The sequence below is a fragment of the Scylla paramamosain genome, chromosome 42 (assembly GCF_035594125.1).
Source record: "Scylla paramamosain isolate STU-SP2022 chromosome 42, ASM3559412v1, whole genome shotgun sequence".
Lineage (NCBI taxonomy): Eukaryota > Metazoa > Arthropoda > Malacostraca > Decapoda > Portunidae > Scylla > Scylla paramamosain.
In genome coordinates, this window is record NC_087192.1 from 2,104,573 (window position 1) to 2,127,500 (window position 22,928).

The 22,928-nt window shown below is 37.7% G+C and overlaps 1 protein-coding gene and 1 long non-coding RNA gene across 6 annotated transcripts in view; one reads left to right on the forward strand and one right to left on the reverse strand.

Annotated features, from left to right (window-relative positions):
- Positions 1-350: 350 nt before the first annotated feature.
- LOC135093340 (homeobox protein Wariai-like) lies at positions 351-14,911 on the reverse strand. 2 transcript variants are annotated; one of them, XM_063992546.1, is made up of 8 exons: positions 14,278-14,911; positions 12,994-13,020; positions 11,500-11,671; positions 10,211-10,321; positions 9,403-9,553; positions 8,427-8,542; positions 6,469-6,593; positions 351-6,025 (listed from the first exon to the last, which is right to left on the reverse strand). In XM_063992546.1, exons 1-8 carry the CDS (start codon positions 14,680-14,682, stop codon positions 5,801-5,803), a joined length of 1,332 nt encoding a protein of 443 aa, XP_063848616.1. In that variant the 5' UTR covers positions 14,683-14,911; the 3' UTR covers positions 351-5,800. The 2 variants fall into 2 exon arrangements, with proteins under 2 accessions (XP_063848616.1, XP_063848617.1); XM_063992547.1 differs by lacking the exon at positions 12,994-13,020 and having other exon boundaries at positions 14,278-14,909.
- A 3,434-nt stretch (positions 14,912-18,345) lies between these two features.
- LOC135093262 (uncharacterized) overlaps positions 18,346-22,928 on the forward strand; it is a 37,414-nt gene continuing 32,831 nt past the window's right edge. For 2 of the 4 annotated variants that reach the window (XR_010263277.1, XR_010263276.1), the window contains exons 1-4: positions 18,348-18,466; positions 18,738-18,792; positions 19,880-19,986; positions 22,859-22,928. The exon at positions 22,859-22,928 is cut by the window's right edge and continues 163 nt beyond it. This is a non-coding gene — a long non-coding RNA (uncharacterized LOC135093262). Of the gene's footprint in view, positions 18,467-18,737; positions 18,793-19,879; positions 19,987-22,858 lie in introns of all 4 variants that reach the window. The other 2 variants (XR_010263279.1, XR_010263278.1) reach the window with 2 other exon arrangements.

A 22,928-nucleotide genomic window follows, 5' to 3' on the forward strand; every position in this document is an offset into this window, starting at 1 on the left:
TTGGATAAATGATGATGTTAAATAGACTTTGCAAGAGCTGAGGAAAGTGTTATCCTAAACTGAAATAATTCAGTCATTTACTTATCACAATGGCTACTATACTTAATTTTTCAGTGTTATTAAAACCAAATTGTACTACCATCTTGATGTCAGAGAAATGTCTAATCTATACCACTCATCTTTCCCCATAAGACACATAAGCACAGCAACTACCTTTTATATTATAACAGTATACATAAAAATATGATAATAATTGCAACAGTAATGATGATGACAAACAAAGTTTAAAGGTTCAACACCTCCCTTACATTGACACCAAGATATCCTATCATGTTATTTACAAACACATCTTCTCAAAGTATATTTATTTGGCAGCTCATGTACATTGACACACACTAATCCGGCCTCTGAGGTGCACTGGACACTTCCCAGTCCAGATGACCACACCATCCCAGGCCTTTTAGTTCCTCAAAGAAAGGGTAGAGTTAAAAAAAAAAAAAGAAAAAAAAAAAAAGAAAAAAATACTTATTTACATAATTTACAATCAATTTAACCATAAAAGATCTGTGTAGCATTAAAGAGGGCATTGTAAAAATGTTTCTCATTACTAGGGCACCACAAAACTGTTGATTACAATGGCTAGCTTTTCCTATTCCCAAATAAACTTGTTTCACTAATATTCAGTATAAAAATAACTCTACTTTAAATACATGTACTAACATTTTCAGACTTCAAAATATAAAACAAAGGATATACAAAACACTTTTAATACTTCTAAGTTCAAAAACCTGTGGCATGACAGTAAGTCTGCCTCCACATCACAAACCAATTAACAAATGATGGCTGTGCTAGTATCTAAGCATCATTATTATACAAAGGAGGAAAACAGCTAATTTTGATCTTTACATGGGTTTTGATGCAGTAATTCCGAGTTAAACAGATACCATGCCCCTTTCCTTCCTACGCATGCAAGCACAGTTATCAAACTGAAAGAAATAAAAAAAATTCAAACTAGATTTTTTTTCAGCCAAGTATCAAAATTTAATCTCACATGCTATCTTCAAGTGAATGATGATCAACATTCTAATATTCTTGTCTAGAGCAGTAGTCACTTTTGTGATAGGAACCAGCCACTGTTGTCATATGAAGCCATCTTTTTTCCTTCATGTCACTCACCAGCATGTAACACTTGCCACAGTGAGTATAAGACAGTGCTTCTGAATAGGTAGCTGGACACATAAGACCAATAAAACTTAATCAGCCTGCAGTGATCACATAATGCTTGTTAAGTAATGTTTATATCTTAAGCTTGCAGACTGAAGTTCAATTACAGCTACTCCACTGCATATAACTACTTGTCATGGGTGAGGCTATATAAATACATTTCAGAAGATACAGCATGATGTGGGCAAGTAATGATGTGACTCTGAGACTCAACAAGAGGAGGGGTTGGTTCAGATCACACCCATTAATGCCTAAAACTGATCTTGAGGAAAATGATTTGTTAAGCAGTGGGCCACCAAACTCTGTGTAGTCACTGGGAATCAGGTGTGGCAGTATCACTACCTCCCATTGGCTTCATCCTGGTGGCTCAGAGTTTGGTCTTCACTAGCCTGTCCTTATATTCTAGCCTCTCTAGTCCAGAGAAATTTCTTAATAATTCAGAAAATTACCATTACATCGATTACATTGCACAGTACAGCCAATGAGAACCTATGCCATAGTACACTACAGAAATGTAAGAGAATGGATACTCATTATAAGGACATTATAGAAATCATTAAAAATACTGGTAATGGCAAGAACTGATTATCCACTAAAACTCCCTAATCTTTAAATTTTTGATGTTTAACACTTACCTGTACCTAAACACTGATAAGGTACAGAAACAGATGTTGTCCCACTTCCTTACGTATATTTCATTATTCAATTAAAATAAATACCACATGTACTTTTGATGGTTAAATATATGAAAACTTCAATGGTAAAAAAAAAAAAAAGTCAGATGAATAAGAAATACTCACTTTCATCCTAAAAGTCAACTCATTCCTATAGAAAGGTCAAAATGGTCTAATATTTTCCAAATTCTGAATCTGCATTCTACAGCAAAACATTATTATCAAGATACACATGTAGCTTCCTCCTTTCATAAATTTTCTTTGTTAGCAAAGAGTTGGCCACACTTTCCAGTGTTATCAGTGAGACAGATGGACGGTGTAGGCAGCCTTCTTCAATCAATACGTGTGATGGTCTGACACCTATGATGTGAATCTTGTTTGACAGTGGTTCTGTCTCTCGCTGTATTGTTGTAGAAACTGAGATCTAAGTGACTGTGCATAAAATGACTTACTCATACCAAGCTTCAACATGTGGCAGATGGCATCAGCTGCTCACTATCTATACCATGGATGACAATATTATTGATCCTGTGCAAAGCAGATGGCACAGATAATTTTGTTCTGGTTTATTTTGTAATGATTTCTAAGATGAAATTTATTTAACATATTTTACATTATGCTATTTCAAGTAAAGTACTTGCCTTCAACATAGAGAGTGCACTGCTGTGCTGCATTCTGAGCAGCATTATTACTAATTCCACAAGTAATTAATAATGTTAGCTGCTGTCTTTGTATGTGAAGGGAACAAGTCAAAGATTTGAGCTGTGATGATCTTGCATAAAGATTACTATAAATGGAGAAAGAGTGGAAGGATGCAGTAATAATGAGGTGAGATAATGGTTTCAAGGATGCACTATGTGAATGAGATGCACAATTTCTGAATGAATAAAGAGGAATACCATGACACTGTAGGTACTGGAGATGTACTGGATATCTGCATCTGCATATGTGAAACATCCACATAATTTTAAAATCTAGATTTGAGATAAAATTATACAATAACATCATCTATATTTGTGATTTAATAGATAGTGGCATCCATATCCTCATATACAGAATAAGGAAGTCACATAAATATTTGTCTCTAGCCTTATCACATAAGAAGAGCATGTGGTGATAAAAAAAAATTAAATAAATAAAAATAAAAATAAATAAGTAAAAATTATTAGTATATATACATATATAACTGGCAGCACTGAACACTCCACCGTTTACATCAGACTGAGTTAGCATGAAGCTTCAGCACAAATACCTTCTTCTTGTCACTGGTGAATAATACTGAGCAGCAATGAGCACTATTTCCCTTAAAAATTACTTTATTTTTCTTTCCTCCCTTTCCAATTCTCACATTTACAACTTTCCTCACCCACACCACCCCACTCCTCTCCCCACACACCATATGATCTTGCTTCCACAATGGTAAAATATGGTCCCTTCCATGGCCACCTTCCATCATGCACTTCATTGCATCACTACATTGTATACTGCAGGTTTTCAGTGTTGTTGGTGAGAATCAGCCTTCTCTCCCTTAGAGGCCTAAAGGCAAATATATGAAGGAATGCTTATGAATGCAATTGTGAAAGGAATGCAATGCATTTATACACCTCATCTTAATTACCCACCTTTAGAGGGGATGTCAGCCTGTGATGGTGACAATCTAAACTACTTAACTATTTGGTTGGTTGCAGGACGTCTTTCATTATATATAGCGTCTGTTGTATCATCTGTTGAAATATATGCATTTTGGGGTATTTTATTCCAGGCTCATAGCCAACATTATGTTTGCCACTCAATACAACCCATTAGGAAGAAAAAATAAAATAAATAAAATAAATAAATAAATGAATAAAAATAAAATAAATAAATAACCAAAAAAAAGTAAATAAATAAATATATAAAATAACTTTTCGTCCACTAATATGAACACCATGTTCATATCCAAAAGTTATGCATGTTTCATGAGAACCTCACACCTTATAGCTCAACAGGTCTGTTTACAGACAGTAGGAATGGACAGGAATAAATTCGGAATTAGTTCCTTTAATTCTACTTCTTACCCTTCAGAACTGATCCCCATGCAGTGATTCTGCTGACATCACAATATAAGTAAGATGCAGTGACAATGACCCATGTGCTAAGTGTGACCACTGAAACCAAAACTATTCTAAGACTCCAGTGTGTGATGGGCATAGTGTTGATCGCATCCAATGCAGCACATCGTGCCAGCCTTGCTAGGTGCAGGGCTGACTCAACATAATTTTGCTGTCTGTCTGCTGGCCCTGACCACCATCACAGGCTGCAATGACTGCCCCTCAATCACCATTTATTATAGATATTCATCAAGCCAAAAATATTAGAGCTGAATTGATATTTCATTATTAGATTGAAGTAAATACTATATTGAATTCTACATTTGGTCTGTTCTAAGCAGTGTTCATTATATCTCATTCTTTATAATGAAGGATTACTGTATTTAAAATGTATTCATGAAACATGAGGCTATTAATGCCTATACCAGCACATGAGTGACTGTCTAAATTATGAGACCAGTTGGACAATGAGACATGCCAGAAATATTTACATGGATCAAGGGGCAAGGTGCACAAGTCATATGTTAAGAAAAAAAAAAGTCATCCATGAAAAGCAGCCACACATATGCAGCACACAACCAGCAAATTTACATCATACACAATCTAGTATTTGCAAAATGAAGAAAACTGTTGTAAAAACGAGCACAATTGTAGCTTACAATCTCCCAGTTTTATAAATATTATCTTCCATGTAGCTGGAATATGTCCTTCAGCTCTCAGGCAAGACTAAACATTGCCCTGCCTTCCACCCATCCCTCTAACAACTGATTAATTATCTTCAGACATGAGCAATTTTTGTACTTGTATATATTTACCTTTATGATGTGAGACTTTCAGCCCAAGTCTCTTTGCTGTACACTGTTGCAGTCTTGAATTCATTTAGAGGAAGTAAGACTGATGTGAATACATAAATGTGATGCTCTATACAGATCATAACAGCAATGGGGAGGGATCTGGTCACTTCACTGGCCATTGCTTCATTCCTGATTTTCCCTGCAAGTTATGTACTGCAAGACTGGGCTTGGAAATCTTGCATCCTCTACATTAAAAAACAAGGCCATAACCTTGCACTGGCCCCCATCTTTGCATAGAAGCCAGTAAAACTACACAGCCATAAGGATTTGTGTTGAATTAAAGCTAAAAATTATTTGCAAATGAAGATGTGGTTTCAATAGATGTCTGTGATTTCTAAATTTTTTTTTTTTGAAAGTTGAGTTTGACACTTACTACTAAAATTATGGATAAAAATATTGATAATAACTATTCTTTAGGTTATGCCTGGGTTTCATACTCCATTACTTTGTTAGGCAAGTCTTGAGAATACTTTGGTTTCCAATTAGTTTTGCCGACTGCTGAAAAGGCAAATAAATAAGAACTTACACTTGATGATAGGTAGATCAATGAAAGACACTACAAATTGCATCTTGCATCCAGATAAAATATAAATTTCTATTTGAAAAGTTAAATAAATAATGAAAATGGAACCATGAACTGAGAAGGTAAACACATACCTGGGTGGCATTGCTGCTAAGCAAGCATGCAATTGTCAAAAGACACTCACAACACTGAGAATAAGGATGCACTTGGTTTGCCTTTCTCTCTTACTCTGTGTCACAAGAGAAAAGAGTTCTTTCCATCTTAATCTTCCATTTCAACATTCCACAACCTAATAATTCTGTAGCACTCCAAAGATCAGATCAAGGAGGGAGAGTGAGGAAGTTTGAGTTCGATGTTGCTTGCTTATTTGTTCAATGACAAAAATAAAAATTATACTCATACATTTCTAACCATCTATGTGAAGAGAATGAGAATCTAAGAGGTTGTGGAGGTGGCAGAGGAAGTGGTAATGGTGTTTGTGGTGGAAGCAGTGGTGGTGGTTGAGTTGCTGGTGAGGCTGAGGTTGTTGAGTGAATCAAGGAGTGCCTGCACATCCTGGCGAGTGTCTGAGAGGGACAGCTGGGTGGTGAAGCAGTTCAGGAGCTCTGCCTCCTCGGCACTCCCTGAGCACTCCAGGAATGTCTGCATCATTTCAATCACCTAGAATCACACACCTTTTGAGTCAATGCTGAAAGTCACAAAGCTGAGAAGAATTCTTATAGATTTTATGCTACAACTTGTTACAAGATTTAATGCACATACAGAAAAACAGGTACATAAAGAGTACCTATTAAGCAAAAGGTAAGGATGTGTTTTGGGAAGTCTTCAATTTATAAAAAAAAAAAAAAAAAAAGTACATGATAGTACCAATAGCTTGGGACTGTGGACTTTTTACTATGCATGTAGAGGCAACTGAGAAAAAAAATAAATAAATAAATAAAATAAAATAAAATAAAATAAAATAAAATAAATAAATTAATTAATTAATTAATTAAAAAAAAAAATTGCAGAAATTTAGCTCAGAACACAAGAAATACATTTTACAAAGGCATCCTTATCTCTGAGCCCCAACATGTCCCTTCTCATGACAATGCTTCCTGTACCTGATAGACTTGCTTCTTAATGTCACACGAGGAGGAGGAGTTGTCTCGCTGCAGCAGCTTGAGTTTGGAGCGTGCCAGGTGGAGGGGGGAGTAGCCCTGGTTGTCAGCCTGTCTCACATTGGTGCCTGCAACATGTATCTGTGTAAGTATTGTTATCTACCTCCACCAGTGCCATTTATCTAAATTCTCAATTGTAATTGTTATCCATGTGATAATTACTAAAATTCTGTTATGGTCAGGCTATTTTTTTTTTTTGTCAAAGTGGTCTGAAATCACTATTCATTTAATCATAATGAAAGACATGTGGAGCATCAGTGCAATAGCAGAATAGCAATTATAAACATCAGAGCTCAGCATGCAGTGACTGGTAACTGGAGAGAGAGAGAGAGAGAGAGAGAGAGAGAGAGAGAGAGAGAGAGAGAGAGAGAGAGAGAGAGAGAGAGAGAGAGAGAGAGAGAGAGAGAGAGAGAGAGAGAGAGAGAGAGAGAGAGAGAGAGAGAGAGAGAGAGAGAGAGAGAGAGAGAGAGAGAGAGAGAGAGAGAGAGAAACTGGATAACTGGAACACCTGCACCAGCAATTCTTACTAACCAAAAGTAAAAGACAAAGTGGTTTGATGTAATCATGAGAGGTGCATAAATTAAGAGAACAGCTCCCTATGTCTTGCAAGGTCTAGGTATTTATTCAACATTTAACTTATCTAAAGGCAGTGTTTAAGAACTCCATGATAGGGTCCCACAGGATGCCAGCTAACAGCCTCAGAGGCCACCTAGAAACCATAGGAGATGAGTGACACCACAGCAATCCCCAAATAACATGGTTCTATGCTATGATTATATTAGCAATGAGTGCTCAATGGCTGCCTGGATCGGCACTTTCATGTGCTAGAACTAAATGCAGCAATTTTCACCCCAGGAGTTACATAAGAACATAAGACTGGGCAGCTCCTGTACTCACCATGAATGCAAACCGCCCCCAACCCCCTCTCCTGGCCAACCTTCCTAGTACTACCTACCTTCCCTATCCATATAATCATATAACCTCTTCAAACTACCTAATGTATTGGTGCTGTTCCCATGATTGATAAGCCTGTTCCACTCATCCACCACTCTGTGAACCAGGTCCTACCAATTTCTTTCTTAAACCTAAACTTGTCTAGCTTATATCTGTTACCTCGAGTTCTATCATGACTGTTTACTTTGAGAACATCACCTATATTCCCTTTGTTAATTAATTTTATCCATTTAAACACTTTTATCATGTCCCCATGTACCCTTCTCCTCTCTAGTGAATGCAGGTTTTATACACTAATTCTCTTAATCCCTGAATCATTTTAGTCATCCTCCTCAGCACTGCTTCTTAGGAATCTATGTCTTTCCTATGGCATAGTCCAGATGTGGTCAAATTGAAGCTATGGTCTAACTAAAGCTAAACTTGATACCACAGCTATTCATATACATACTCACTATATACATTTATTACACCATGATGATGTCTACTTATAACACGCTATTTACAATACACACCAAAAAGGGTTATACAGTAATTCCCCATTAACTCTTACTTCTGCAGCTGCGCTTATGCTGTGATCAGCAACTCTTGCCAATGCCTTGCCCTTAACACTTTTTCCTCAGATTACACAAAAACAGTACCAATCAACCTTACAGCCTGTCCTTTGTACATAACTGCAATATAATTAAGAGAATAAAACACAAAATTCTTATGCTTCTCTGCAACCATTGCCAAGAAACCTTGTAGGTGCCCAGACAGACTATGGAGTCACAACACCTTCATAAATTTCCAGATTAGCTTTCCATTTCAGTCAAGGACAAAAAGATGATGATTATGGTTCTGTTAGGGTTGATGCCTTGAAAAATTGGCCACAAAATCAGGAACAACAGCCTGTGCCACTCAGCTGCCAAAGATTCCAGTGTTTTATGGCCAGGATGTATGGTTCTCACCTGACTTGAGAAGCAAAGTCACCATGGGGATGTTGGAGGTGCAAGCAGCCAGATGGAGTGCTGTGTTACCAATGGCATCCTTCTGATTGGGATCTGCTCCATGCTGCAGCAACAGCCTGAAAGATGGCATTATTTGTCCTTTGCTTACATATAACAGTTTTCTGTGTATACAATCAAACCTAATGGCCTTTGCCCTCATAAATTGAAATCTGGAACTTTAAGAGCGTCTATCATCACAGTAACATCTCTATCACCAGTATCACAATCATTGCCGTTAGTATCTTACCTCAGGGATTTTCAATCTCCAACAACTTACATGATATTTTCTTATTTCAAACACTATGTGAGAGTTTGAAAATCGATTTATAGATCAGTTAAAGAAAACTACAAATAAATAAAAAAAAATTAAAGATGTATGAAAAATGACATCTTATTACTCAAATGAAGATATAATAAAATTCAGTCAGCTACCAGAACAAGCTGTACCAACAAAGCGTGTTTCTTTTAACTTTTTTTCACCTTGAGTTTAGTAGTGACTTTCTGTAAAAAGCATAACTCTATTCAGTTGTGTTATCATTCACTCACACTACTTTCAGCTCTAAAATACGCTCAACAATCTAATCTACAAGATAATAATACAAATAACAATAATATTTCCTATACCTTCCTAGTTTACTCCTCAGGGATCATTTCTGGCCTCTTTCAGCTGCTATTCAGGAGGAACACACTCAAAGAATCTGTTGACCTTCTGCTCCTACAAGATTACAGGTGGGCAAGACTGCCAGCCTTCTTTTTCCTGCAGAATTGCAATGTCACAACTTGTTGGCTTGTGGCCTGTACCAGCTTAGTGAACAGAGAGTACACAATGAAAAGAGACAAGCCCAAATGGTCTCCACCAGCCCTGAATTTGAACTCAGGTTCTCTCACCAGTGAGCTACGCATACTACCAATGGGCGGGTGACAAAAATAAACTTACCGAGCAATTTCTGCATAACCTTTTGATGCAGCAATGTGCAAAGGTGACCTCTCCTTGTTGTCTGTCACTCTGGGGTCAACACCTTCGTCCAGAAGCTGCTCCACAGATGCCACATTGTTCAGGCTGACAGCTATTCTCAGCTTCCTTTGTTCTGGGATACAGGAATATCAATTAAATACCTCAAAAGGAAAAAAATTCTTACCTTTGTTATCAATAACAAGAGTAATAATATTCTATTTAAAGATCATTTAAAAATTGTCTTTACCAGCTGTTTCAATCTTTGTTTCATCCACCAGTGCACCATCATCTGATATCATATGATGTCCACCAAGTGATCCAGATTCATTTTTTTACTACTAGCATCTACTAAATTCCACCCAAGGCTCTTCATCTTTATCTCTTATACAGCTTCATCCATGTAAATACTAAACATCCTCAGTGGCACCACACATCTCTGGTGCAGCCATGCATGAGCAGGAAACTAGTCACCCAAGCTACTTTCCAAATTAGATTTCTTAATTTACAAATATTTTTTTAGGAATATTACTCATTTGTAAAAAGGGAAGCCTGCAATTACTTTATGAGGGGGGGGGGTCAAATTTCTCACATAGCTATTACCTGGTAGAATGTTTAAAAAATCTGCCAAAACGTAATGCTTTTGCATCCGATTTTTATAAATTCCTTTCATGTCTTTCTTTACTTATTTGAAAATAAATAATAAATAATATGGGACAATGTATCCATAAAAACATTCATTGCTTTGCCTCACCTTACCCAACAACCTTCATTAGTACACAAGAACACCTACTTGATTTAGCACACAATATCTTGTAGTGTTGCTGCCTCATCCTGAGTCGCAGCGTTCTAAGCTTCTTCTTGAGTGCATTGTGTTCATAGGGAAGTACTGCATAGCCTTGAGCTGTGCTGGCCAGGAGGACAGGTCAACATTTAAAGAAAAATAACCTGAACATTTACGGAGAAAATATAACAATGAAATTGCCAATTTAAAAGTTTATCTATGAATATTCAGTTTGTGACACAGTGGCAATATTTTGTCACAGATGCAATAATAATGAAGGTATGTACTAAGTTTCTTCCAGGCCTCATAACTGTCCAATCTGAAGCCTACACTGTGAAATGTCAGAATTGGAATGAACCATGCTTCTTTACAATATTAGATATAAAACTTCTCTGATCTTTTGAAGAATAACAATTCCAAAGATAATATTTAGACAATGTCTGTTCATAATAATTGCAGCTACATCCTGTGAGCCTGTCTGCTGGTAGTTTTGGTGCTTATTGCACACAAAAATTCCTTTCTTTGTGTGGTAATGCTGGATAAACATCCAGACATCATTTACCATGCATACCACAATTCCCAAATCATTAATTAACTACGTAAATACAATTCATTACATATGCTACCACACAACATTACCAGCTTATAAAATTATCTTCCTGTAACATTTAGAATCTCATTCTAGCATCACATATTCTTCACAAGATTAACTCATTCATGTCTTCAGTGTTCTGCACACAGCTATAATCAAAGTTATGAAGCAGGTACTGTGTTGCACTGATAGCCTTTTCACCACTCTCAGAGAACATCTTTAGCAAAGTATGTTTTAACCAGTGCACAACACTTCATTCAAACTGCTTACAAACCATTTTAAGTCATCACCAGCCTTGCATAGGGAGCACAGAAGGGGAACTACAAGCCAGAAAATTATGACTTACACATCAATACACATATTAATGAATCCATATTTCACAATGCAAAGCTCAACTTAGACAAAAAATTAAATTGTGCACAAACAACAAAGTGTAACACTAATCCCATTACACCTCTTTATACACTGATCACCCACATCCATCCATATTCAAGCAATGACCAGTCAATGAGTAATTTGTTATATGTGAATAATTCACATTATTTTACCAAGGACTGATGAGGAGAATGTATAAGAACAGGAAAATCCTGTCCAGCTTATTCTTTCCACACAATTTAAAAAAAATCTCAGGTCATTCCACTCCACAACTCCCATCCTTTAGTTTCTCTCAACTTTCATGAAGTACCTATAATCCAGATGTACTCACAGTACACTTCATATCCATGGCTGAGACACATGGATGGTGAAACATTGGCAAAGGTCAGGCCGGGAGGAGGGTCCAGGTCAAATGTGTTCTCCCTGCTGTCATCAGAGGAGCCTCTGCTGGGCAATGGGAAGTGCAGCTGCAGGTGACTGTTCTCCTTGATTTCAGTATTGCCCTGGAGGAGGAGAGGGAACAGGTATGTTCATACACTGCAGCTACATTCTCTCCCTTCCTTACCTGTTCTGCTCATGCCCTACATTAATTATGAACAGGATTTCAACAGTGATGATAGACAAAAACTACAAGTAACTTTTGAAATAATATGAGTAACTGTGAACTCCATGATCATGAACTCCAAGTGATCATCAGATAGTTTAATATGCAAGTAGGTTTATGGATTCTACCATGTCACCTAACCACTTTCTCACTGACAAGGATTAATCCTAATTGATTAATGAATTTATAATTTGAGAATCTTTGTAGACAGTGCAGGAGCTATGGCACTATTTGGTTTGAGGGTCTTTGTAGACAGCTCAGAACCACATTCATTGTTTGATCGAAGATTCTTTCTCAACAGCTCAGACAGATTAGGGCTACTGCTTGATATGTGTTGTAGGAGCTCAGAGAGATTAGGGTTACTAGATTAGGGTTTTAAAGATGTTATTTCCTTCTAGGTAAGAATCACTTTGGGCTTCCCTTATTCAGTACTTTGTTGAGTTTGTAAACTGTAAACAATGAGTTAAGCATTTTCTTTTGAATATATAATTTATAAATATCAACACTTTAGCAATTACTCAAGGCAATTTTTCCAACCATGAAAATCTATCTGCTTCCATCAACTGCTGTGGTTTGGTGTCACTATCCTCTTGAACTGTCTGTATGGCTATAACCAGTTATGACTTAGAATTTTTGTTCTGGCTAATTTTCTTTATTCAATAGCCATTCAGGACCCTGAAGCCACAAATTTTCTCTGGAATGTTCTTTAATGAAGCACCTCTACTTTGTAAATCTGCTGGGTATGATCTTGTCTGGACGTGCATGCAATGAAAGTTAATCTGTGTTTCAATGGAGATACTCTTGCTCTGCTGGTTAACAGCAGTGCTTACTTGTTCATTGCAATGTAAGTAGCTGCTGTATAAACTTTTGTGAATACCTCACATAAAGCATGTAATACACAGGAATCTGTTTCTGTGGCTGTGATTTGTCATCTTGTGTCATTTGCCAAATGGCTAGTTACATAGTTACATAGAGTTACGTAGATACACAGGCCACAACAGACCTTGCGGTCTTCACAAGACAACCTGGCTAATAAGTACTACTAAGAAACAGATAGTAAAAGAAAAGGACAGGAAAGCAGAAAGCTCTCTCTCCACCCTCAACTCACTCCAGCATTAGTCATACAGGAAACAAACTGGAAATACCTTACAAAGTTGAAAGAGTACAAAAAAAAAGGGCTAGACTGTGATACTGAAACAAACTACAAATGTAGATACTCACAGTCTTACTTGAGGCTTCAACCATCCACTGGAATAAGTAAGTAGTTATTGTTATTATGATGTTCTTATTTACTATGCAAGTTGTGATATACTGTAAGTAATATGTTATATCCACTTATTGTTGTAATACTACTCACTTGTTATTTAGTGGATGTTATGCCTCATAATGCCACCCTATCAATTACCCTATCCTACCTACTGGCCAGTGGTCTTATCAGGGTACTTATCTATGGGCAGCGAGCCTCAGGTAGTTCTGTCTGGCTATGCTTGTATTGTGCTCTTGCCACACTGATGTGTCTCAGCTGGATATATATATCATGGTAATGCAGCTATGTGTCCTTTTCACATAATTCCATGCAGTACAAGCACTATTATTGATTCTGTAATATATATCAACTTCCAAAAAATAAATAAATAAAAGGTTATTGAACTGACACATCCCCACACGACACCCTCCCTCCCCTTCTGAGTGCTTGAGAGTCACTGCTGGTTGGTTGCTGGAGCTGTGTGAGGGAGGGTGGTGTTAGCCATTACAGGAATCAGAATACTTAGTTCAAGTTCCCACTTAACTATGAAAAAAAAATAAATAAAAATAAAAATAAATAAATAATAAATAAACAAAAAAATAATAAATAATAAATAAATAAATAAATAAAACAAAGTCAAAGGTTAGATTAGTTTAGGTTTGGTTAAGTTGGGGTTAGGGTTAGGTTAGCAAGAACTTCAAATAACTAAGTATTCTGATACCTGTAACAGCTAACTCTGCCTTGCCCAACACAGCTCCACGAACCAGCCAGCAGTGACTCTCAAGCACTCGGAGAGGGCGGGTCTCGCGCAAGGATGTTTCAGTTCATTAACCTTTTACCATTTTTTTGCTTTAACAAGTTTATAAGTTGATATATATTCCATGATATTCTGCAACCTTAATTCCATTTGATATGTAAGTATTAACTTCAGCAGAAGATGCTAAGGCTATCTACATGTTACCCTAAATACCTACTGGGTATAACTTATATATTTGCTGATTTCTTGCTGCACTTTTAACCTGAAGCCCATGTCAGTCAGCTTTTATATATGAATGATTATTCATCTGCCAAATCCCCGTGAGTACAAAGCAGAATGTAACAAAGCAGCACACAGTGTAAAGCCAAAGTTGTGATGAGACAAGCACACTAGTTAAATTCCCAGCCGTGACAAGGCGTGTCAAGCTAACACGCCTCATCAAAACAACACTGCATGTTTCATACACGCATCACTGTAAAGTAAATCACTCCCTTTGACCCACCAGCTTAAATGTAGCATGTGCAGGAGTGTTTGGTGGAGTCTTCATCACCACCTGGCTGCCTCCCTGGATGGGCTCACTTTGATTTTTGCCATTCTCCAGCACCTCGGTCTGTATTTCGTTGACGGTGGAGGCCGCGAGCACCCTGAGGGAGGACGGCGCGGAGCCAGTGGACAGGAGAGCTACGGTGGAAGAGGAGGAAGGAGTGTTGGGGCGGGCTGTGGGGAGGCTAGATGAGGACGATGGGGACGAGGAGGGTGACAATGACGAAGATGATGACGACAAGGCTCCAGCGTTCTTGTAATTTGGTGCGCTGAGGGGGTCCACGAGCGGGGCTGCCTCCATGGCCCCTTCCACCTCCTCCGCGCTGCCGTTACTACTCTCGGTGGAGTCGATTCCGGAGTCCATTTTCAGCCTTGTACTTACGCCCGTGGCTCAATTGATGCATACATACGAGGCACCGTGAGTGACCTGGACTGTGAGGCAGGGGATGGCTCAGCTGGGAGAGTGTAAACAAGCAGGCAGGCTGGGACGGGACGCTCTCTCTCTCTACCTCCGGGTTGTGCTGCATCTGGCCTGTCCCACCTCTATTTACCCTAAAACCTGTTTATTTAGGTACCTCATTAATTGATTATACTGGAAATATTGTTTTGTGTATTTCACCTTAGGTTATTATTATTATTTTCTGTTTCTAAGTAGTGTGGTTTATTCGTTTTACCATCCGTAAAATATGCACTAACAACAAAAACAATGTAAGTGGATTCGACGGTAATGCGTTTTCTCGGCCTGAAATTGGGGTAGCTTCGCGGCTTTGTTCAAATTATTAGCAAACGTGTGAGTTTTGTGCATCATAGGTTTGTTGGTTATAAAGTTATGGACACAAACCTTTTTCTTTTTTTTTTTTGTTCTTTAAATATTGTAGCTAGGATGCGCATCATCTGCCTTTATTTTATTTTAATCTATTTATTTTATTTTTTTGCTTTTCTCACTTTGATACTAGACTTTGATCTTAGCCAAAAGGCTTTGCATCTTCTCTACTCATGATTAAAAAACACTTATGTGACCGCCCTTTAACACGGGCGTTTTGATCACGCGACTCGGCGGCGCTACCGAGTCGCGAAGTGGTCTCATAAGTTTCCACTGTTTTCGTATGTGGGCTTCTACACGGGGTTTCGATGAGGGCAACTGAGGCGGCTACATCTGTCCCCACGACCGATATCAGCGACTGGTCGCTTGGAGGCGACTTTGTGCCGCCCGAACGCGCGACCGTAAGGGAAGAGAAAGGGAAGAAGTGGTGGAAAAGGGGGAGGAGGGGGTGGTGTACTGTGAAACTATGACATAATGAAACAAAATAAAAGATGGTGAAGGAAGTTTTATACTATGAAATCATAAAAAAAAATAAATAAACAAAGAATAAGGAAGGATGGCGGGGGAGGAAGCACTGTCTGTTTAAGATTTACGTTAGTGTATAAAGCTCCCCAAATGTTAAGGGATGCATCCATAGTGATCGTCGTCGAAGGAGAAGCAGAATAGTAACAGCTTCCTTATCAGAGTCCATGATGCTGACCCAGGCTGAGTGGGCCTGCAGAACGTTTCTCAGCAGCGAGCCTTTTCACACGAGTGTCGCTGACGCTAACCGGTCGCGAGTTTTGACCGCATGCATTAGCGTTTTGGTCTCGTGGCCGAGCCGCGCGACAAAACCGCCCGTGTGCGAGGACCCTAGTGTTTACAAGATTTTCCATTAATATATATATATATATATATATATATATATATATATATATATATATATATATATATATATATATATATATATATATATATATATATATATATATATATATATATATATATATATATATATATATATATATATATATATATATATATATATATATATATATATATATATATATATATATATATATATATATATATATATATATATATATATATATTTTTTTTTTCTTATTTATTTGTTTTTTTTTTTCCACTCATAAATCAAAAGGCTCTAATGCTTCCATTCCATACTATTATTCTATTGTTTGATTTATACAGCAAATGAATCTACGTCGTGGGTGAACACTGATATAAAATATTAGTATGACTTTAATTACAACCATATTCTCTCCAGGTATTCATTCACTGCCACTATCATTCTTTTAATGTGTTTCTACACAGTTCCCAACAGTAACACCATCCAGTCCCCTCCTGCTTTATCCTGGTTGCTTTCATATATTTTTATTTAAATGCACACAATCCCATAACCCTTCAAAACTTACCTATATCATATCTTGCCATTTTCAATTATATCCCATTTCCTTGATCTTATTTTCACTCCTTGTAATCACACCCATAACAACACGTATTTTTTGTGCTTTCCATTATTTGTGTGTGCCTTCTCTTCCTCCTTTCTCTATCTAGTTACCTGTCACCCCCCACTGTTTGTATTCAGTGCTTCCTCTTCCACATACTACGCCTCCCACATCCTCCCCAATTCCTCGTCCCCCAACTCCTTCACATGACGTACGTCTTTGTATCCATGGCTTCCTCGTTCACCAGTGTCATGTCAATTAATATAGCTCTAGATACTGCAGTATTCTTGAGCCTTATATAGAAACCACCACTGTCTTCTAAGACTGGATTTACTAAAGAATTATGAATTTCTAAAGTCTCTAAGAAGTTCATATCTAGGGTAAAAGCGATTCACTAAATACTTCCGAACTTCTTAGGTCACTGAGAAGTCAAAAACTTTTTCGGGGTACCTTATTTAGGGTTTCGTAACCCGGCAGTTTCTCAGTGTTTCCATGATGTTTCAACGCTGGGCATCACATGGCATTAGCACATATATTGTGAATCCATACTATTCATTGGTTCCTTCATTATCTTTACCTTTTAAGTACTGAATCGTCTTCCTCTCACAATTCATTTTCGCATTCATGATCTTTTGTTTCGTTGGTCGGTTATTTTACTTATGTTGTCCATACATTAGAATATTCATTGTAAGATTCTTCATTCTTATTTTTTTCTTTCTGTCTAAACACTATTCAGTCTCTTTCATTCTTTTACTATATAACACGTCTAACACATCAATTCCCCAAGATTTACATGCACGCTTCCTTACATATTTCGTCTCATAACGTAGTATCAGACTCACTGCACCACTTCATACATTCTCTAGAAGTCCTAACTTGTTATTAATATATATATATATATATATATATATATATATATATATATATATATATATATATATATATATATATATATATATATATATATATATATATATATATGGTATATGTAAATGTCTCTTGGATCTAACGAGAGAGAGAGAGAGAGAGAGAGAGAGAGAGAGAGAGAGAGAGAGAGAGAGAGAGAGAGAGAGAGAGAGAGAGAGAGAGAAAATCCAGGCAACAGTATCCTGAAGTTTCTCTCTTCTCCAATTCTCACTACTGCTCTAACACTTGGACTGCCCTCAGCTCAAATCACATCTCCCAAATTAGAAAATTTCTCTAAACATTCAAAGAATTAACAACGAATGCTAGCTGCTATGTACGAGTACCGTCGGCTATTATGTACCGGCTCCTATGAACCACTGCTTTGGCTTATATGTACCAAACAAGGCTGCTACATACCAGCTACCAAGTAGGGAGATAAAAATTAATATTGTAAGAAAGAAGTAATAAAACTACATTAAAATATAAAACACGAAAAAAAAAAAATAAATAAATAAAACTGTATTGTCAACTAGTACAATCAATAGAATTCAGCATACACTGATTTAATACAGGCTTAGTCCTCAGCATGATCCATGAGTTCAGCACACAAGTTAAAAAATGCATCGGTTTTTATCTCTCTCTCTCTCTCTCTCTCAATAGTTACACGGGTTTTCAAGGGTGTTTTTACGGTTCTAGTGACAGATTAACATAGTTTCTACATTACTAACAGGAGAAACTTGCTTTTAAAAGGCTGTCATTGAAGTAATACAGTTTTTTAAGGGTGTTTTTAGTTCTAGTGACAGATCTACAACATTTCTATATTATTAACAGGAGAAACACTCTTGAAAACCCTGGTAATTATCATTTTGGCTTTGAGAAACAGTCGTGAGGAGAGAGGGAGAGAGAGAGAAGCATTTTAGTTGAGCCTATCCTGCGCTCGTTCGTGTTTGCTGCGGTGACACGGTGCAGCAGTGAGTGAAATTTTACTTCATAATCACGTAGTCGTAGTGGGTGTGGAGTGGGGAAAGGGAAGTGAGGAAGTGAGGATATTATATGACATATTATTTGATAACATGTCACCTTTAGTGAGTGTTAGTGTGTGTAATAGTGAGTGTGGTTGGAGCAGTGATACGTGGCGCTGGGGAGGGAGAGCGGGTGGCTGGCTGGCTACATTGTTTTGGTCAACACCGGTCAGTCTTGCCCCACAAGCTCTTTTAACCAGTGTTTCCGTATTCCCGGCAGCTTTTCCCTGTACCGAGCACCGCCAAGCAGCACCAGAGAGGCACCAATACGTAAGGTGAGTCCAGCGGTGCCAGCCTCACCTCAGTCAGCCTTCCTGCCTTCACTACATCCTCCTCCTCCCTGTAGTCTCGTTTATTTAGGTTTTATTATTCGTCTTTTTTAGGCATGTTTTAAGGTTGTTGACTTATTTTTAGAGTTTGTTCACATCTGAGTCTGGAAACTTGGAGATTTAGGCAAATAATGAAAGATTCGTATATTTGTAAACAAGCTGTCTGCTGAGGTAGAGGCAGGACGTCAGTGTTTTCAGCCATTATTTGCTTCGTCTCTCACCTACTGTAAGCCAAACATGTCATAAGATGGAACCACATGTCTGGCCTTCATATTCGCTAGTCAGATAAATCCACCGTTGCCTACTTTTGGTCTCATGAACGAATAATTAAGGCAACATGGCCGCTGGCTACCCCACTAAGGTCTCCGCCGAGGGCCGCCATGATGGCCTGCTGCCTGAGCCAACTTGTTGGGTTCCAATATTTTTTTTGAATTTTTCTGAATGACTATTTGGCTTCTATAGTAAGTTTTTATGATTTATAAAAATATTTCGTTGCTTTTGAAGTGCGTTTCTTGCCTCAGTTAAGTAAATGTGGTGAATTTGCTGCTGTTTTTTGCATAAATATAGGACGGTTTTTACGGTGAAATTTACCCCCCCCTGGTTTTTGGCTCTTTTATTTGAGGCTGTAATGAAGGTTTTATTGCTTCAAAAAATAGTTTATGATATTTAAAGTGTTTTGCGTTTCTGATGAGCTAAGTGTGTGGAATCTAAAATAGCTTTTGATGCCGTTAAAAGTGGTGATTTTGTCATTTTTTGGATTTTTTATTTGAATATCTTAGCTTGTAACTAACTTTGCATTGTTTAGAAAAACAGTTCAGATTTTTTAAAGTGTTTTTTCATTGGTGTAAAATGAAATGGGTGGACTTTTCAATGATTTTAATGGTGTCAAAGATTCAACACTTTTTACATATTTCATATTAATATTTCTTTACAACTGCTCAGGCTGGTGATGTTTTGATATTGTGAATATTAGTTAAAGTAATTGTCAAGTCAGAATATATAAGGCATTCGAGCCTAGCTTCGTTTTTTCTAGGGGTCAATTTTGAAATGAAATACGTACGTCAGCCAGCGGGGCGCCGGCAGCCACCGCCTGTGACGTCATCAATGGTCCTGGGACTCGCTCGGATACAGTGTCTCCTGGTCAGTATTTACCGTAATTTCCAGTGTTTTTCCAGGTGTTTCCAAGCTCAGGTATGTAGGTAGTAGTAGTAGAAGGAGAAAAATAGATAAATGGAGGAGGAGGAGGAAGTAGTAAGGAGAAATGGGGGAGAAGGAGGAGGGGGCATAACAGGTGAATACCAAGAAGACCATGTTTAGCTTAGTTTTCCTTCCTGCCCTGTTTTTTCTCTGTAATATTTCATGTGTTTTGGGTGTTTTAAGTGTGTTTTGGATGTATTTAGGAGTGTTGTGGAGTGTTTTGTGAATGTTTAAGTGTGTTTAGGATGTATATTTGCTATTATATCTGTGTTTTGTGTGAATTTAGGGTGTTTAAAGTGTGGCTTAGCATGTTTTTAGGTGTATTTTACGTGTATTTAGTCTTGTAAAGTGTTTTGAGTAAATTGTGGAGTGTTTTGGGTATGTTTGGGGGCATATTGAGGTGTTGTGAGTTTGTTTCGAGTTTATTTAGGGTGTTTCAAGTGTTTCGGGTGAGTTTGGATGTGTGTTGGGTCTTTTATCTGAGTTTGTGTTGGATGTTCTGGGTGCGGCAGTAGTAGTAGAAGGAGAAAAATAGATAAATGGAGGAGGAGGAGGAAGTAATAAGGAGAAATGGAGGAGAAGGAGGAGGGGGCATAACAGGTAAATACCAAGAAGACCATGTTTAGCTTAGTTTTCCTTCCTGCCCTGCTTTTTCTCTGTAATATTTCATGTGTTTTGGGTGTTTTAAGTGTGTTTTGGATGTATTTAGGAGTGTTGTGGAGTGTTTTGTGAATGTTTAAGTGTGTTTAGGATGTATATTTGCTATTATATCTGTGTTTTGTGTGAATTTAGGGTGTTTAATGTGTGGCTTAGCATGTTTTTAGGTGTATTTTACGTGTATTTAGTCTTGTAAAGTGTTTTGAGTATATTGTGGAGTGTTTTGGGTATGTTTGGGGGCATATTGAGGTGTTGTGAGTTTGTTTTGAGTTTATTTAGGGTGTTTCAAGTGTTTCGGGTGAGTTTGGATGTGTGTCGGGTCTTTTATCTGAGTTTGTGTTGGATGTTCTGGGTGCGGTAGTAGTAGAAGAAGGAGAAAAATAGATAAATGGAGGAAAAGGAGGAAGTAATAAGGAGAAATGGAGGAGAAGGAGGAGGGGGCATAACAGGTAAATACCAAGAAGACCATGTTTAGCTTAGTTTTCCTTCCTGCCCTGCTTTTTCTCTGTAATATTTCATGTGTTTTGGGTGTTTTAAGTGTGCTTTGGATGTATTTAGGAGTGTTGTGGAATGTTTTGTGAATGTTTAAGTGTGTTTAGGATATATATTTGCTATTATATTTGTGTTTTGTGTGAATTTAGGGTGTTTAAAGTGTGGCTTAGGATGTTTTTAGGTGTATTTTACGTGTATTTAGTCTTGTAAAGTGTTTTGAGTTTATTGTGGAGTGTTTTGGGTATGTTTGGGGGCATATTGAGGTGTTGTGAGTTTGTTTTGAGTTTATTTAGGGTGTTTCAAGTGTTTCGGGTGAGTTTGGATGTGTGTCGGGTCTTTTATCTGAGTTTGTGTTGGATGTTCTGGGTGCGTCTTAGTGTGGTTTGGGTGTATCCTGTTGTGGGATGTTTTTGGTGTGTTTGAATGAGTTTTGGGATGTTTTGGCTGTTTTGAGTGTTTGGGTGAGTTTTGTGGGTAGTTTGAGGTGTTTTGAGTGTATTTTGGATGTTTTGAGTGTGTTTTGGGTGAGTTTTATTGGTATTCTAGAGTGTTGTGGGGTGTTTTGGGTGTGTTTTGGATGTTTGTAGTGTATTTCGGTTGTGTTGGATGAGTTTTGTGGGTATATCAGGGTGTTTTGAGTGTGTTGGATGAGTTTTGTGGGTATATCAGGGTGTTTTGAGTGTCTTGGATGTTTTCAGCATGATATAGGTGTGTTTGAGTGAGTTTTATGAATATTTTGAGGTGATGTGGGGTGTTTTGAGCATGTTTTTGGATGAATAATATGTGTTTTGTGTGTTTCTGGGTGAGTTTTGTGGGTACATTTGGGTGTTGTGGGGTATTTTGAGTGTGTTTGGATGTTAAGCATGTCTTAGGTGTGATTGGGTGAGTTTTGGTATATTTAGGGGTGTTTTGAGTGTGGTTTGGGCGTGTTTTGTTGTATTTAGGGTGCTTTGTGTGCAGTACCAGGATAACTGAGGGTGCAGGTCCAATGGAGTTTCAAAGAAAATAGAAAGTCCACTGGAGTTTCAAAGCAAATAATGAGTAGGTCCATTGGAGTTGCTAAGTTGTCCATTGTTTGGTGCTTAGTTAATTTCTTGTAGGCTATCATAGATTTCCTCTCTCTCTCTCTCTCTCTCTCTCTCTCTCTCTCTCTCTCTCTCTCTCTCTCTCCCTTTTCCATAAGTTGTTAATTTATCTGTATTTTGTTTACGATAATAATGGTACATAACTGATGGTACACAGCAGCCAGGTACATAGCAGCCAGTGGTTCACAGCAGCCAATGGTACATAGTGGCCTGTTACCTTAACAACTGGTCACTATGCTCCTATGTGTCTCTTGCACATCTCTTCCTATATCATGCACACTCAAACTCTAAAGAAAATAAGGGAAGCTACAGGAAGCCATCTGGCCCACACGTGGCCATCCCTGTAAGAAACATATTTATTCATTTCCCATTTCCACCTGTTATCCCCATCCATAAATTTGTCCAATCCTCTTTTCAAGCTGTCTACTGACTCAGCACTAGCAAGTTGATCACTAAGTCCATGCCATTCATTCACCACTCTATTTGAGAACCAATTCCTTCCTATCTCTCTCCTAATTCTAATTTTATCAAGGTTGTAACTGTTACTTATTGTCCTTCTAATTCCAGTAAATCTCTTGCAGACTTATTTGCTACAAACACAGCATAAACTAGAATCTAGGTTTTTACTCCAAGATGAAATGTTGGGACCTG

Coding starts and splice junctions, on each gene's coding strand:
- LOC135093340 (XM_063992546.1), bottom strand. CDS start 14,682: ATGGACTCCGGAATCGACTCCACCGAGAGTAGTAACGGCAGCGCGGAG. Junction 13,021..14,277: donor CACATGCTACATTTAAGCTG/GTGGGTCAAAGG, acceptor TACTTATTCCAG/TGGATGGTTGAAGCCTCAAG. Junction 9,554..10,210: donor GATATTGTGTGCTAAATCAA/GTAGGTGTTCTT, acceptor CCTGTATCCCAG/AACAAAGGAAGCTGAGAATA.